The sequence below is a fragment of the Oryx dammah genome, unplaced genomic scaffold (genome assembly GCF_014754425.2).
Source record: "Oryx dammah isolate SB20612 unplaced genomic scaffold, SCBI_Odam_1.1 HiC_scaffold_12, whole genome shotgun sequence".
NCBI classification, from domain to species: Eukaryota; Metazoa; Chordata; class Mammalia; order Artiodactyla; family Bovidae; genus Oryx; species Oryx dammah.
In genome coordinates, this window is record NW_024070196.1 from 54,494,242 (window position 1) to 54,511,861 (window position 17,620).

Genomic DNA, 17,620 nt, shown 5'->3' on the forward strand with positions numbered 1-17,620 from the left:
CTTGCTAAGTGCTTTAATGCATTAACTCATTTAATCCTCAAAACAACCCTGGGTTATGGGTACTCTTATTATTTCCATTTCATAGATGAGGAAATTGAGGTGTGGAGAAGTGAAGTCATTTGCCCAAGGTTAGTAAGAGGGGGAGGCAGGGGAATGGAAGAGTGTGTTGTCTGGAAAGAGTCCATGTGGCCCCTGCAAACTGGGGGTGTGAGCGACTTGTTTCCTGTTGTGGGAGGGAGAGAAGAGCAGACGTTCCTCTCTCCCCTCCTTCCCATGTGTTAGGAAGGGCTGGCTGGATGTGTGCTCCCCTTCAGGCTAGTGCGGACCCTACTGTGAACCTCACCCCACCTATGGCTCAGATAAAATGAAAGTAGCCCCGGGGAGAGCAGAAAGGGAGGCCCAGAGGCCATGGGAGCCAGCGATTCAGGAAGGCTTCCTGCAGAAGGATGCCCTCCTGGAGTTGGGAAATGGATGGGCCCATAGAGGCCCGTCTACAGGGCCACTGGTTACGACAGGGGTAGAGCTGAGGGTGGCGCTATGGGGGGTCGGCTCAGTAGAGTTGCGGATAGTCGGGGCTGGGCGGGGTTGGGATCCTTCCCCGGGTGATGATGAAAGCTGCGGTCGCTATTGCACTGACCGGCCCGGCGCGCGCAGATAAGGCCCGGCGGGAGGGAGTCGGCAGGGTCGCGCCCCCTCAAGGCCAGGAGCCTTGGCCTGGCCCCGCCTTCAGACCCCGCCTTTCCTTCATCCGACCCCGCCCCCACGGCGTGGAGGCTCTCGTGGTGGTCGCTGGCGCTCCCTGGGTGGGGCCAGGGTTGCCCCGCCTCTTCTGCCGTTCGTTCCCTGCTTTAGGCTGTGCGATACGCCATCGGGTGGGCGAGCTGTGGGCGTGGTTTCACAAGGGCCCGCCTCTCCGGGCTTGAGATTGAGACCCCAGGACTGGGTCAGTTGCGGAGAAATCGGGCTGGTGGGCGGGGCATGGGTCATCCCCGCCCCTCGAGCCCCGCTTTTCCCTCCCCCCTCCGCCTTCGGCCGAGTCCGGCTCGCGGGCGGGCCGGGGGCGGGGCTTCGCGTGGCCAGGCCCCTCCCCGGCCCCGCCCCTCTCGTAGCCGCCCTCCCCCGCCGGGCTCCGCTAGCACAGCCGGTTCCTCTTTACATAACGGCGAGGGGCGGCATGGGCTCGGGCCACCGCCTCCGCCCGGCCGCCCGCCTGGACTGTCGCGGCCCGCGGTGGCGACGTCGGAGACAGCAAAGTTTCCCCGGTGCCGGCCCGGAGGCGCATCCTCCCGCAACTGTCAAGCGCTGGCGGCGGAAATGATGAGGCGCTGGCCATTTTCCGAGCCCGGGTTTCCTGCCTGAGCCCCGCTCGAGCGAGCCGCGAGCCAGGAGCCGGCGCGCGGGAGAGAACGCGCCCGGGGCGGGGGCCCGCCCGCCCCCTCGGGATTTCGGGGGGCCGGGGGCGCGCGACGCCATGGGCCGGCCGGGCCCGGACCCCCTCTCTCTCAGGTAAGCACGCCTTTCCCAGCGCTCCCCTCCTCCGGGGCTGGGAGGGCTTCATTGGGGGACGGGGAGGCCCCGTGTCCCATTCTGCCCAGTGTCTGCGCACTCCCGCAACTGCCTAAAATATTGTCCTGCTGCTCACTCAGGTGGGGGTATTCAGGGGTGACCGTTCCCCAGCTCCTGCGACACCCTCTCAGCCGACACCCACACACGTGTTGGGGATGTAGTGGGGGTAGCTGAGGCAGTGGGGGAGGCGCTGGGAGAGGGTTTGGCTAATACTCCCAGCTGCCTCTTATTGTAGCCTAGCCAGTCAACTTGTGCCTGGAAAGGAGGGCTTGGGGGTCACCGCTTTAGTACCTTGAAAGTGAAAGTAGTCAAACTGAGCCCGTGAGAATGGAAGCGTCCTCTTGGAGTGGGGCACAGGCCTCTCCCTACTCTCCCAGGCCAGGCCATGTGGCTAAGAGGATAGCACTCACCACCCCCCACCCCCAGCATTCCAGAAACCCCTCTCCCCATTCTCTGCCTTAGGGAGATGAGGTGGCCCAGGCGCCCCCATGCTGCAGAATCAGGGGGTTCAAAAGGGTTAGGGCTTTCAGAGCTTAGTTCTCTTTGGACTGGTACCTTCCCACCCTGGACATTGGGGCTGCAGGGGAATCCTTCCACCCAAAATAAACAGGGACACAAGTCATTGGCGTAATAGGTCAGCAGGGCTGGAAGGTATTTCAGAGGCCCTTAATGCCTGGTGCAGAAATCCCCTCCCTTCCCTCATTCTGTTCCTGGGGGTTTTTGGGACAGTGGGGACTGCATTTGAGGAACTGGGGAGGGGGGCCTGCCTGCCATTCCACTTTTTTTCCTTGAGTTTCCTCATTCTCCTGTTTCTCTTCCCCATTCCCGGGCCACAATGATGTAGGTAAGGAGTTCACTGCTTGCAGCTGGAGGCCTCTAGGGAGGGGAATGGCCAGGCCGGACTGAGTGGGAGGAAGTGAAATTGGGCTCTAGGAGGGGGGTTTCTGAACAGAGGGCCTGGCAAAACCAAGTCTGGATGGCCAAGAACCAGCTTTGGGAGCAGGAGGGGCAGAGATCTGCCTTGGGAGATGAGCTTCCTCCGACACCCAGCAGCTGCCCTGCTCAGCTGGGGCAGCCAGTCCGTTCCCATTTACAGTCCAATCCCTAGGGCCCCTGCCAGGGCGGTGGGCACATGCATCTCCAGAGTTGTGGGTGCGAGTTGTGTCTGAATTTCCCATCACTGACCTGGCTGCCAGAACGGAAACAGCCCTGAAGGACCCCTGGGGCCCAGAGACCCAGCTGTAGTCGGGGGAGAGCGGACTGAGACCCTTTGTCAGACTGGGGTCAGCAGATGAGAGGCCAGGGCCCGTTGGGGAAGTTGGATGGGTTTTTAATATACTTTTTCTGGGCTTTTTCCCACAACCCCCCTCTGGGAGGGAAAATCCTTTGGAGCCAAAGGGTGAACATTCCTAGAACTCGTGTGAGTCTCTGTGGGCCGTGGAGGAGCCAGCTGGGAAGGGGCTGGCCTAAAGAATCAGCTTCTGGCGTCTGAGTTCCTTCAGGGGCTCCGCAGTGACAGAGGAGGGTCGTGGAAGCTTAGGTTCCATACCCCCCCCTGCTTTTTCCCAGCCGAGGGCATGGGCAAGTGACACTTGTGAGCCTTGGTTTCCTCCTGTGTGAAATGAGGTAATAATAGGTTTGTGGTAGGCATATAATGAGCCTGGCATGGAAAGGTTCAATTACAGGTGGTGGTGATTTTCCTCATTACCATCATTAGAGTTATTGTTACTGGCTGTGGAATGTTTGTTCATCAGCATCCCTTGAGCACCACCTGCGCGAGCAGCTCTGGGGTTTCCTGAGTTCTGGGAGGAGAATTCTGGAGTTCCTGGACAGGGTGAGATGTTGGTGAATCCCGGCTCTATGGCCCCACCTCAGTTTCTTCATCTGTCAAATGGGTGTGATATTACTACCTACTTCTTTAGGGTCATTGGAACCATAAATGAGTGAATTCATGAAGTGTTTAGAATGGCTTGGTCAGGAGGAAGAATAGTAATAAGGAAGAGATTGTTGTTATCTTGCTGTGTGTGCCTTGTTCTCCTCCTCCTTCCCTTCCCCCATTCTTTTGAATCCTGGGCTTGAGCCTTCTCCAGTAAAGGGAACTTTCTAACACAAATTCGTTCCTGTAGAACTACTGCAATACAGCAGTAGCCTGGGCCCGGCAAGTGCTGGGGGTCCCTGCAGGGGTTCAGCCTGTAGGCGCCGTTGGGTGTCTGGGTCCGGCTGTGCCGCCTCTTGGACGGAGCTTCCTCGAGGGCAGAGGGCAGTGTTGGAGGCACTTGGAGGGACCTTCCAGCTGCCCTTCTCCCGCACTGCCCACCCTGAGTGGGAGAGACAGAGCACATAGGGCACTCAGTGCTGGCCTTGGCACTCAATTAATAATGGACACTGTTGTTGTTATTGTTGTTGTTATTCAAATGAGAGGACTTCTCTGTTCAGTTCTTGCTTCTTCCAGTAGCAGCATGGGTTTTGGAACCAAATCTGAGCTTTGCCAGCTTCTAGCTGTGAAGCCTTGGACAAGTTACCTGACCTCTCTGGACCTCAACTGCCCAATGGGGGTTCCAGCTTCTCTCGGGTATATGATCCTATATGTGAGTTCATATGTGAAGGGTATGAGCCTGGCAGAGAGTAGGGACTCTCATTGTGTTGAGTATAATTGCTGTGGCTGTGTGACCTTGGGCTTGTTCCTTAACCTCTCTGAGCTGTGGATTTCCTCGTCTATGAATGAGAGCACTAATAGGGTTGTTTTGAGAAGAGGCAGGCACAGTGCCTGGCATGCAGTCAGTGCTTAATAAGAGCTACTGCTGTTAATGCCTGAGAGGGAGACTGGCACTTAATTGCCAGGTTTCCTGGGAAAATGGTCCCTGGGGGCCGTGGGGTGGTCAGCATCTTTGGCAGAGCAGAACAGGAAGTTCCTTCCATCTGGCAGACGAAAGAAGCCTGTCTCAGAGTCCAGAGGTGTAATACAAGTTGGCTTGTTCCCAGATAGACCCTGTTCCCAGCTGCCCGCCCTCCCTGAGGAAACTGAGGCCAGCAGGCTGCCCAGGGGAAGTGACTCAGCTAGGGTCATGGGCTGAGTCAGGCCTAATTGGACCCAGGAGCCCTGTGCCCCAGCTCCCTGGCTTCCGGGGCCTGAGGTCCCTTGGGGACTGGGCAGGTCCAAACCACAGCTGGACACCCACTGACTTGGGCCCAGAAACCTGAACAACCAGCATTCTTCGGTGGGGACTCTGGGGTCCCAATGGTCACCCCTGGGCCGCTCAGTCCAGCATCCTTCCTGACCACAGGGGCAAGGGGCACTTCCCCAGGAGAGCAAGTCCTCCTGGCGTCCCCCGGCTCCGCCCTGTCCGGAAAGCCAGCAGCTGAGCAGATGGCTGGAAGATTTTTCCTCCCACGCCACCCTGTCAGGGGTCGGCTAGAGGGGCCGGGCTGCAGGCTTCCTCATGAACCAGGCAATGGAGCCCCTGGGGGCCTGCCCGGATGTGGGCCCCCACCCCGCTGGCTGGGGTGTAGGGGGGGAGAGCCTGCCACTGCCCTGCATGTCCCCAGGGAGGCCTGGGAGGGAGGAAGTCTGTGCCCTGCTCGTCAGGAGCAGACTCACAGGGCGCCTGAGGGGGCGGCTGTGGCCTTGAGGGGCTGGGGGCCTGGAAATGCGATTAAGGGAGGTGGACACAAAAAAGGGCCTTTGGCACAAAATCGGTCCTTTGAGAGCTGGCACTCCTGTCATGTCACTGGAGGAGAGTCCCAGAGAGGGTGATGAATGTGGGGAGAGGCGCACAGGAGCGGGAGGGCTTGAGAGCTCCCGTCCTGATATCCTGAAGAGACAACACTGTCTGGGGGCCTTGGGACATGTGGAGCTGACAGGCTGCCCTGCCATTTCTCCTCCACCCAGGAAGGAAGAAGTCCTGTCCTGGGATGGGGGTGGCTTAGAGAGTTCTGCCTATTCTTGGGGGCGGGGGATGGGCCTGGCTCTCCCCACCTCCCGAAGCCTAGCTGGGCTGTTGGCCGGGGTGTCAGGCGGGGGTTGGGGCAGAGGAAGCCAGAGGACGTTTCCTGTTCTGGCAGACTGCGCTGGTGTGATAAATGTCCTTGGGCACTCGGTGACCCCAGAGAGAGTACCTCAGGGCTCCCTGGCTGCCCAGTGGTCTAGGAGAGACCCCACTTCTCAGCCTCCCTAGGGCCCCAGAACCTCTGCTCTGAACCTCCCATAGGTTCCTCCACAGTCTGACCCAGCATGAGTGGTGTGAAAGGGCAGTGGGCCTCCTGCCAGGCCGTGTGTTGGAATCCCCTCAACTCTCTGGGCCTTTTGAATGGGGGGATCTGGGCTCCTGAAGAAAGTCGGTGCTGCAGGCAGGAAAGGCAGAAATGCTTCTAGCAGCCTGGAATGAACCTGGAGGGCTCCTTGGAGGAGGTGTCTTCCTCAGAAGGTGTAAGACATCCTGCCCAAACATCTGTGAGTTGTAGACCTGGGTGCGGACGGAGGCTCTGAACTGGCTCATTTTAAGTTCACTTGACACAATTTAAAATATTCTCCCTGAGCCTTGGCAGGTGAAATTCCCACAGGTGGGTAAGGGCCTTCTCTACACCTGGGCCTGATAATGAAGCAGGAAATACTAGCTTCCCCGGATTCCATTATTACCCGGGGTGATTGGACAGAGGAGAGGCTTTTGAGCCTCAGTCTCTGGGGTCCTGAGGCTTGGTGTAGGATGCATTGCTATCTGCCTGAACAAGGGGTCCCCGCCAAGCACTGGCTAACCTCACCAGGTTGCCCTTAGCAGGGATGCTGTGGACACTCTTGTTTTAAACTTGGGGGCCTGAAAGGCAGACCCACCTCCTCTCCCCCATGACATGAGCCCCAGGATGGGCACAGAGGTAGCTGCCCCCACCTCTGTGGGTGTGCAGTGGGGAATTGGGGGGTGGGGCGCCAGGATGCAATCCGATCTCTCTTCTTGTTGCCTCATCCCTGTCCCTTACCCTGCTGGGGAATTTGGGGAGATCTTGGACCCCTACTTCCTTATCCAGCAGAACTCCCTGTCCTCAAAGCCCTGGATGAGGAGGTGGGAGGGACGCCCTGGACTTGCAGTCCCTCTGTGATGGCTATTCATCCCTTTGGTTGCCCAGATTCCCAGATGTTCCCATGGGTGTGGAGGGGATTGGAGGGGAAAAAAATGCCCCAAAGACCCCTCTCCTCATACCTGCTAGCTGAAGCCTGGGGGGCTCCTGGGAACCCACAGGTGATTAGTAGTTGCTTTTCCTGCCAAGAGCTTCTAGGCCCTGTTCCCAGGGTTGGCATGATCTGATCAGTTGCTCTTCCTCTGTGTCTGGCACATAGTAAACACTCAGTAAATGCTACCTCTTGGGCCAGGGCCCAAAGAGGGGACCACCTTCCTGTGGCCTGGCTGCCTGCCCTGGCCAGGAAAGCTCCCAGGCGTGGCCCCCTCCCCAACACAGGCCACAGCTGAGTGCTCTGGCTGGTGGCTTCCTGCCCAGAGCTCCTGCCGGAGCTAGCCTAAGCAATGCTTCTCCCCTGAGAAGGCCTTGTGTTCAGACTCCCGTGACCCACCCCCCCTGCCCTGCCCCCTTCCTGGCCCAGCCAGTGAAGCCTGTGAGACTCTGCCTGTGGCTTCTTACAGCAGGCGGGTCTGACATTCTCTGGAGCTGGCACCCCTCTTTTCGAACAATAATAACAGCAGCAGCCACTTGTTTCTTGAGCCCTGTGCCGAGGACCCCACAGATATCAGTTCTTAGAATGCTCCTAGTGAATGTCCAGAGAAAAACATGAACCCATTTTACAGATGGGGAGGGGAGCCCTCTCTTCTGCAGCACACAGTGAGGAAGTGACAGAATGAGGATGTGAACCCAGATTTGGTTGGTATCTCCACCGTGGAGAGCTCATTTGTGGCTCATTGTGGGTTTCTTGAAGCCCCTCAGCCTTTTTTTGTCAGTCCATGAAGGTCAGGGGCATGATCGTAAGAGTATGACTGTCAAACAGCAGCCCGCCTCAACCCTGGGAATTCACTACTTCATGCAACTTTAGCATTTCTGGAGTTGGCTGTTCTGACATGCCCCATGGAGTGGGCCAGAGTGCCGTGGCCCTTGGCTGCTGGGGGCAGATGCTGAGGGAGGTGGACGGTGAGCAGTATTGCTCACTATAGCTGGTGCTCCCAGCAACTGAACAGGCTTTTAATCCCAGCTGTGCCCCTCATGCGCCTTGTGACCCTGGACAGACCATTCCTCCCCCACCTTGGCTTTCTCATCCATCAAATGGGCATAATGCTGGGACTGCCCCTGCCGATGGGGAATAAACAAGTGAAAAAATGCAAAGTATTTAGCACAGAGCAGGGCACATAGCGTGAAATAGCGTCATTTATTGTTGTTTTTAAAAATTTCACCCTGTGGCTATTTTCCAACCTCTTGTTCAGAGTCGCTGAGGCCTCCTGACTCCAGCAGGACCTGAGTGAGTGAAGTCACTCAGTCATGTCCGAGTCTGCGACCCCATGGACTGTAGCCTAGCAGGCTCCTCCGTCCATGGGATTTTCCAGGCAAGAGTACTTGAGTGGGTTGCCATTTCCTTTTCCAGGGGATCTTCCCGACCCAGGGATCGAACCTGGGTCTCCCGCATTGTAGGCAGACGCTTTACTGTCTGAACCACCAGGAAGACCTGAGTGAGGCCTTTTTTCTTCTCCTCTGGATAATCATTCACTGGGCAGTAAGTCTTCCTTGTGGTGTGCATTTAGGCACTGATCAGGTGTTTTGTGGGGGGCTTCTGTGTGGGGTTTGCATTGATTGCTAGCCACGGGAGCTCTGTGCTTCAGTTTAACCACCTGTAAAATGGGAGCAATTATTGACCCTACCTGCTAGTGCTGTTGTTAAGCCTGGGAAAGTTAATGTCTTGCAAAAGCAGTTAGAAAAATGCCTGATGTTTAGCAAGTACTGAGTACACACCACTCTTCCTGTGGGGAACTGGAGTAGGGGGCCCAGTGAGGAGGGCTACTGGCCCCTGCCTGAGTGGTGAGGGAGCTTCCAGTGGACACAGCTGTTCGAGAAGGCTCTTCCCAGGGTTGGTCCTGCAACTGGGCTTCAGGTTTCTGATATACAGGGGCAGACAGGGTCAGGTGTTCCAGACAAAGAGACAGGCCTGGGTGCCCAGGCAGCGGGTTGGCCCAGCAAGAAGTGCTCATCAGTGAATGCTGGCCACCACACACCTGCTGGAGGAGCCAGAGGTTGCAAATCCAGCCAGCTTCCTGTATTCCTACCTTCATTCATTCGGCAGGTGTTTATTGGGCTCCTGCTGCATGCTAGGACTTGGGGTTGGAGCTGGAAGTGGCTCCTGGCATTGTGGAGTTCACAGTCTGGTGGCGGGGAGAGTCACTCATTAAATAATCACAGTAATTGAGAGCACGTGTGCTGAAAGACAGGTTCAGGACTCAGTCACCAGTGAGCTCAAGGAAGGCTTCTGAGTAAGACTGGAAGCAGCTTGGGAGCAGGCAGAGCGCAGGGACACCTGATGCAGTGGCCCAGCAGCAGCAGCCAGTGTGAGGGCCGAGCACACAGGGTCTCGTGGATGGGACAGGCTCTCGGGTCTGGAATCTGGTTCCCCAACCTGTGAGCACAGTGCTGTGTCAAGGTGTGGGGTGGCCAAGGGGTTAGCCAAGGAGAGGTCATCCATACTTTCAGGTAAAACCCTCTCCTTCAGCGACAGGGTGGTTTTCTTGGAGTGTGGTGGCCAAGGATACATGTGGCCCCTCTTCCTTCCCTTCTGCCCACTGTACAAAGTGCCTACTGTGTAGCTGCCGAGGGCCCTGTAATGTGCAATGTCGTCAAGTGCGTGCACAGCACCCTCCCAGCTGAAGCAGTGGCACCCACTCCATGCCTTCTGGGCTATGCTGCTGTGATCAGCTGCAGGGTCACGACCAGGACCTGGAGATGTAGAATGGGGTGGGGCAGAAAGAACCCCAGTTTCTAGGTTCAGAGTCTCACCTTGAGTCCCCTTACAAGGACTCCTTTCAAGGTCTTAGAAGGTGGATACTGTGCTGCTCCCCATTTGACAGATGAAGAAACTAGGGTTCAGTGAGATCTGATGAGAGTACAGCCAGTACTTTTGTGTGTTTGTGTATAATGTAGCTCCAGGAGAGCAGGAATTTCTGTCTGTCTGGTTTGCTCCTGTATCCCTAGGGCCTAGCACAGTGCCAGGCACACAGTAAGTCCTCAGTAATATTAGGGTGGGGTGAGTAGGCATCCATGAGTATGTGGTCCTCAGCAGGGGCCCAGGCCCAACCTGGCTCGGTTGGAAGGAAGGACAGTGCTGATGGTAACGAGAGAGGGCCAGGGTTCAGCACCGTGGACAGCAGAGGGTAGGGGGCTTCTGCACTTCGATTGTGTTGGAGCCCCAGTTGCGATGAACAGGCAAGGGTCACCTGTCGCAACATTCCCCCATCAGAGCAGGAAGTACCTTTGTACCCCTTATGAGTCTTGTTAATTTATTCCTTTTTATCTTTTTATGTTTATTTTTATTGACACCAGTAATACACTCTTATTGTAACATTGATTACAAGACTTACTAGGCTTTCCTTAGGTTCCAAAGCCTTTCCATTTAATTCAGTGAATCCTCATAACACTATTATGAGGTAGGTGCAACATGGTCCCCATTTTGCAGATGGGGCAAGCAAGGCAGAAAGACATCACAAACCAGGGTAACAACTCGTAAGCAGTGGGATTTGAATCTAGGCTCCAGGCGCCATGTTCTTAACCAGATTTTCTAGAGACAAGTAAATCTTCCTTGGTTACTTCCCCTCTTGCACCCCAACTTCTGACTCTTTCCCACAGGTCACTACTATTGCTGCATGGGTTTGCTCCAGCCACATCTTTCTTGCCCATCACTTAAATACATTTATGTACACATAAGAATTTGTAGTTTTGCTTTATATTCATGTAAATGTATACATGGGATCATGAATGGTTTGTATTGCTCAGTGGTTTGCTTTTTCCCTTAATGCTGTGCCCTGGAGACTTCCCAAGATGGTAGCATAGATCTTCTTCCTTTTGGAATATGCTGTAGCACATTCTGGCCTGCAGATGTATCAGTTTGTTTCACCAGTCTCTGACTGACAGGCATTTAGGTTGTATTCTTTGTTTAGTCGCTCAGTCGTGTGCGACTCTTTGCGACTCCATAGACTGTAGCGTACCAGGCTCATCTGTCCATGGGATTTCCCAGACAAGAATATTGGAGTGGGTTGCCATTTTTTCTCCAGAGGATCTTCCCAACTGCTGCACTGGAAGGAGGATTCTTGACCACTGAGCCACCTAGGAAGCCCTTAGGTTGAATTTACCTTTCCCCTGGCTCAAACAGTAAAGAATCAGCCTGTGATGTGGGACACCTGGGTTTGATCCCTGGGTTAGGAAGATCCCCTGGAGAAGGGAATGGCAACCCATTCCAGTATTCTTGCCTCAGAAATCCCATGGACAGAGGAGACAGGCAGGCTGCAATCCATGGGGTTGCAAAGAGTCTCACAAGACTGAGCAATTAAACACAGCACTTTTTCCCTATTATAAATGTTGGGGCAGGAAACACCTGGAAGGGGATTGTCCTGTACATGTCTCTCTGCTCAGGTGGGAAACTGTTTCTCTTGAATACTTACAAGGGGAATTACTAGGTCTGAAAATGATCCTCCCAAGCTGCCGGCCCAAAAGGGTGTACTCCCCTAGTACCGGCAACATTGTAGGGGTGTGCTCATCTTCACCAGCACTGAGTATTAAGGAAATTTTCGCTTTTTGAGGTAGTGCCTGGTGACCAGCATCTCTGGCGGTGGTATTGTGGTGGTCTGCCCAGCCGTCCACTCCCTCCTCTGTCGCGCACTCCCCACCGTGTCTTTCAGCCTGGCCGCTCCACCTCGGTCTCCGCCATGAACGGGCCCACCCTGCAGTCCTCCTCGGCCTCGTCTGCGTCCTCAGCCTCCACCTCGGCGGCGGCCGCCCCGTCCCCGCGGGGCTGGAGCGAGTTCTGCGAGCTGCACGCGGTGGCCGCGGCCCGGGAGCTGGCCCGGCAGTACTGGCTCTTCGCCCGCGAGCACCCGCACCACGCGCCGCTGCGCGCCGAGCTCGTGTCGCTGCAGTTCACCGACCTCTTCCAGCGCTACTTCTGCCGCGAAGTGCGCGAGGGCCGGGCGCCCGGGCCGCCGGCACCCCGGGCCGCCCCCGCCGCCCCCGCGCGCGACTACCGTGAGACGGGCCGCGGGTCCCCGGCCAAGGCCGAGGCGACCCCCGCCGAGCCGGGCGCCAGCCCCGCCGCCCCCGCCCCCGGCCTGCCCAAGGCCCGCAGCTCCGAGGAGCTGGCCCCGCCGCGGCCAGCCGCCACCTGCTCGTTCCAGCACCTGCGCCACAGCCTGCGCCACATCTTCCGCCACCGCTCGGCCGGCGAGCTGCCCGCGGGCCCCGTCGCCACCAACGGGGAGGCCGGCGAGGCCCCGGCCAGGCCCGGCCTGGCCAGGAAGCTCCTGCCCTGGAGCCTGGCCCGGGAGCCGCCGCCCGAGGCCCTCAAGGAGGCGACGCTGCGGTACAGCCTGGCCGACGAGGCCTCCATGGACAGCGGGGCGCGCTGGCAGCGGGGGCGGCTGGCGCTGCGGCGCGCGGGCCCCGACGGCGCAGACCGCCTGCTCGAGCTCTTCGACCCGCCCAAGGTAAGACCCCGCGCACGTGGCTCCAGGTGGTGACACTTTCCCAGCAGGTAGCCGCAGAGTGTCCAGGGGACTTTTACAAAGTGAACTGTTCCCTCAGAATCATTTCCCATTTTTAGATGGTACAGAGCTCCCTTAGACGCCACACTCAGTTTTGCTTCGTGTTTCTTTGTTACAGTGCCGTGCACATTCGTCGTATAATTAAGGAATGCACGTTGGAACATGACTGTTAACTGGACCCTGAGGGTCCTTTGGACTCCCCTGGTTTTCCCCTGAGGTCCCTTTTCTACCTCAGGACACCAAGTTCGATGTAGTCGTCATGTGTCGTTAGGCACCTCTTGGCTATGATGAATGGTTCCAGCAGCACTGGTCAGGGATTTTATAGAATATCCAGGGACACCATAGATGGGCATCATGTGGGCCGGTGGCAGCCTGGGTCAGGGTCCTTGAAAAGCCTGACCCAGCTTGACCCTGACAAATAGGATTTCTCCTAAGGAGTTAAAAACTGTGGTGGAATTCCTTAGAGGACTTCCATGCTTTGTGAATGTCTTACTTTCTTTGAAGTTTAGGTTTTTTTTTTTGTCTTTTGGGACACAATTCCAGTGGTGCAGTTGAGGCTGAAGGGTCGTTGTCGTCTGGACACCTGCAGGACTGCATCTGTGACCAGATGTGTCAAGCTGATGGGATCCCGTGGCCTTTAAATTCCCTTCTCTTTGTGGTTCTGTTATGTCCTAGGCTCTTAGTCTAGAGAGTGAGCAAAGCAGATCCCAGCCCTGGGGGGGTCACCGTCTGGGTGGAGGAGACCAACAATTACTCATTCATTCAAAAAATCCTTGTTAAGCAACTGCTCAGCACTAGTTGCTGGGGAAGCTGGTGTCCTGGTAGGGCTATTGAAGGAGTAAAATGACCAGTGAACTTGGAATTATAAATTGTATCTTGTGTTCTGAAAGAAAGAAATGGAACCTCTGGGAGGAGGTCCTAATTTGGGGGGTGGGATGGGATGTTGTCAAGGAAGCCGCTTGTACGAAGTACCTTTCCTTTTTAAACTTCACTGTGGAGTCATACTCATATGCTGAGCCGTATGAAGTGCGTCTGAAACCTCAGAAGGATCTCTGTGTTTGTACACCCAGTGGCCCAGTGCCCTGGGGGGCTCCCTCACACCTCTTCCACATCAGCAACCCCCCCCCCACATTGACTTATGCCCCTATGGATTGCATTTCTCTCTTTTGACCTTCATATAAATGGAATCGCACAGTCTGTGTGCATGCTAAGTCGCTTCAGTTGTGTCTGACTCTGTGGGACTCCGTGGACTGCAGCCTGCCAGGCTCTACCCATGGGATTCTCTAGGCAGGAACACTGGAGTGGGTTGCCATGCTCTCCTCCAGGGGATCTTTCTGACCCAGGGATAGAACCCACATCTGTTACATCTAACCTGCCTTGGCAGGCGGGTTCTTTACCACTAGGGCAACCTAGGAAGACTGGAATTGCACAATACATTGATTTTTATGTCTGGCTTCTTTCACCCAGTATGTTCTAGACATTTGTTCATGCTCTTGGATGCACTAGAGTTTGTTTCTTTTTATGGTGGAGTAAATCCAGTCTGTTGTATGGATGTCCTTCAGTTTGTTTATCCGTTTACCGATTGGTGGATATTTGGATTGTTTCTGCTTTGGGACTTTTACAAATCATGCCGTAATGAAATTTATTCTGAGGTCTTTGTCTGGACATATGCTTCCATTTCCCTTTGGTAGATTCCTAGAAGTGCTAGGTCATATGGTAAGTGCAGGTTTAACTTTGTAAGAAACTTCTAAATTTTTTTCCAAATTGACAGCACAGTTTTGCATCCGCATCAGCAGTGTATGAGTCTTTTTTTCTTCTCTTCAATGGATGTATACTGGTATCTCAAATTGCGGCTTTAATTTGTATTTCCCTGATGACCCATGAAATTAAGCACCTTATCATGTGTTTATTGGCCGTTGGGACTGGCTCTTTTTTCAAGTGTGTCATTTTTATTGAGTTGTCTGTCTGTTTCTTACTGATTTATAGTTTTTATATACCCAAAGGCACTTTCTTTGTCCGTATATCTTCTGCACTGTGCTTATCTTTTTACTCTCTTAATGAAATCCTTTTGTGAACCTAAGTTCTTGATTTTAATGTAGGCTAAAGTTTATCGATTGCTTTCGTTTATGGTTAGTGCTTTTCCTGTCCCATTAAGGGAATCTTTGCCTGCCAAGGGTCATGAAGATCTTTCTTGTCTTGTCTTCTAAAAGCTTGATTGTTGGGCCGAATCATCTTGACAGGCCTTCACAAGATCCATCCTGAGTTACGGTGTGAGGTAGGGGTCACAGCTCTTCAGATTCTGGCGCTGCATGCTGATGTGGCCCTCTTTTTCCCACTGGATCGCATGTGATGCTACTGTCAGCCTGAACCTAGCGTCCATCTGTGTGCTTCTGGACCTTCCGTTCCATTGGCCTGTGTGTCTGTCCTTATGCCAACACCACACTGTCTTAATCACCAAAGTTTAACTGTGAATCTTGAGGTAACTTTTTTTTTTTCCCCCAACTGTGCTGTGAGGCTTGTGGGAATCTTAGTTCCACAACCAGAGATTGAACCCCTGCACCCTCGTTAGCGGAAGCATGGAGTCCTAACCACTGGGCTGCCACTGAGGAGGTGACTTTTGAACTGAGACCTTTTTTTTGGCTGCACTGGGTCTTTGTTACAGTGAGTGGGCCTCTCTGGTTGAGGCACTCAGACTCCAGAGCGCATGGTGTCAGTAGTTGTGGTGTGCGGGGTTAGTTGTCCTGTGGCGTGTGGGATCTTGGTTCACAGACCAGGGATTGAACCCACATCCCCTGCATTAGCAGGCAGACTCTTAACCATTGGCCCATCGGGGAAGTCCCTGAACTAAGATCTTACTGAGATAAGAATCGCTGGGTTTCAGGAACAGCCTAGGGAAAAGGCACAGAGATGGGAAAGCATTTTGCATGTTTTTAAGAAAGAAGCACGGAAACGTGGTGGGGTCACAGAAGGGGAAGATGGCTTGCGGGGGAGGAGGTCCTGTGAAGAGTTAGTATTTTATTCCAAATGTAACATGAAGCCGTTGGAAAGTGCAGATGAAAACTTTTACTCATTGTTTTAAAAAGTCTCAAGGCTCTGACACCATGAAAAGCAAATAACATCCCAGATACATGGTCTTACCTGCATGATAACGTGCGATTCCCTGTAAAACTTTTAAGAACTGCTGCTGCTTAAACCGTCTTAGAAAACCCAGCGCCAAGAGTCAGGCAGACCCAAGTTCAAGCAATGAATTAGCTTCATTCTCAGCTGCAGATCCTTAGGCAGGTGCTGTCACCTCTCTGGGCCTCAGCTTCCTCCTCCATCGAGCTGAGCTGCTCAGAGTTCGCACTTTGCGTGGCTGTTGTGTTACCTGGGAGGGCGCCTCTGCTGAGCGCCCAGCACAGGGAAGGCTTGGTGTTTCTGGTTGTTGTGGTTGTCGTGGTAGTGAAATGATTTGGGGACTTATTATTTGGTAATAAGTCAGTGCAGATTTATTTACTGCTTTGGGCCCTCGGTGTCTGGCTGGGATGCACGATCAAGGCTCCTGTTCTTCAGGAGCCCAGGGTCAGAGCACCTGTCAGAGTCCTTAGGGCTCAGAAGTGGTGTCTGGCCCCGGAGAAATGGACCTGGGGGTGGCAGCTGGGTCCCTGGGCTCGCCCCTCCCCCCAGGCCACCTGGGCCTCTTTCATAGGCTTGGTAGTTGCTATGTGATCTGGGGTGTCCCCCACAAAGTAAGAAGCCCTGGTGGGGCATCTCCCACCCCCTCCACAGGGTGTCTGAGCAGGTTCTAGCTCTGTCCGCTGCTGACAGCTTCCCTTCGGGATTAGAACAGCCTGGGGCTCTTCTGAATGTTTCCTGGAGTGACTTGGAGCATCCAGTCTAGGCTGAAGATACCTAGACGAGAAGTCTTGAGTGTGCCTGCCTAGTGGGCAGCCTTGACCTCTGACCCTGGAGTTGTCTATGGGAGCAACTTCTTGATTTATTTTTTAATTGGAAGAAAGTTGTTTTACAATGTTGTCTTGCTCTCTGCCATACCACAACACAAATCGGCCATAATTATACATATATCAGCTCCCTCTTGAGCCTCTTTGTCCTCCCCACCACCCTACCCCTATGGGAGCAACTTTAAACAAAGGCAGTGACTTCCCTGATGGTCCAATGGTTAAGACTCTGTGGTTCCAGTGCAGAGGGCACGGCTTCCATCTCTGGCAGGTGAACTGAGATCTCACATGCCAGGGCAGCTGAAAAAAAGTCAAGAAAGGCAAAGGAGGGTGTGACAGCAAAGGCTTGAGCTCTGGATTCACACCTGAGCCCTGTCACTTGGATGGTGCTCAGGCGGAAGAGGCTTGGAGGACAAGAACTGAGAGAGGGCACTGCCCAGGGACATCACTCAGGGCGTGCACCCCCCTTTCCCCCCGGAAGTCTGAGGCCAGGTGGCCGGCAGTTCATGGGTGTGCATCCCCTGGAGTTGGGTCAGAGCTCCGCCTCTGACCAGTGCCCCTGACCCTGGGCCCGTGGATTCTCCACTCACAGCCTCAGTCTAGTTGTCTGTAAAGTAGGCGTGATAGCAGCAGCCAGGGCTCAAGGGTCACCGTGAGGGCTGTGGTGGGAGGGAGCCAGCCATTACAGGCGGTGTGTAAGCGGAGGCCACAGGCTGCTGCAGTGGACATTCAGAGGGGGTGGGAGGAGACAAGCGTAGTTCATTCCCAAAGTCCAAAGTCTAGTTTCAGTAGCATCACTGCAGGTGGGGGGGGGTGGCGCCGGACAACCCTTCCTTCTGTGTGCCAGCCCTCAGGGGAGGCTGGGGATTGTCCCTGGGGGGTGGTCATCAGAGGCCCCTTGGCAGGAAGTGACATCTGGGATGATTGAAGGTGCCACTCCTGGAAGATTGGGTAAAGGAGTCCCATGCTGAGGAAATGGCAAGTGGGAAGGCCCTCGGATGGGCATGAACCAGGAGACTTGGAGGAACAGCCAGGCAGCCAGGGGCTGGAGTAGCGGGCAGAAGGAGGGGTGAGGCTGGAAAGGTGACCAGGCTGGGTTGGGCGGGGCCTGAGGGAGCACTGTGAGGATTTTAGGTTTCACACTGAGAGCAGTGGGAGCATGTGAAGGATTTAGGGTCAGAGGCGGGTGTGACACTTGCTCAGCAGTGGGAATGGGCTAGAGAAACCCTCTGGGGCTGCCTGTGGTCTTCCGGTGTCTGGGAGAATGTGGCATGATTCTTCTCCTAGAAGATCCTCTTGTTCTGTGGCATCTCCCTCCCCTTAGGCATCTCTGAGCTCAGGCTGGGGGTTGCTGAGGAAGCAGTATGTTTCCTTAAGTAAACATTA

General features: G+C 55.0%; 1 protein-coding gene across 3 annotated transcripts in view; it reads left to right on the forward strand.

The window, feature by feature from the left end:
• Positions 1–1,154: 1,154 nt before the first annotated feature.
• SH2B3 (SH2B adaptor protein 3) overlaps positions 1,155–17,620 on the forward strand; it is a 37,621-nt gene continuing 21,155 nt past the window's right edge. For 2 of the 3 annotated variants that reach the window (XM_040250669.1, XM_040250671.1), the window contains exons 1-2: positions 1,155–1,506; positions 11,439–12,239. In XM_040250669.1, the coding sequence (XP_040106603.1) occupies positions 11,466–12,239 (774 nt within the window). In that variant the 5' untranslated portion in view covers positions 1,155–1,506; positions 11,439–11,465. Of the gene's footprint in view, positions 1,507–11,343; positions 12,240–17,620 lie in introns of all 3 variants that reach the window. The other variant, XM_040250670.1, reaches the window with a different exon arrangement.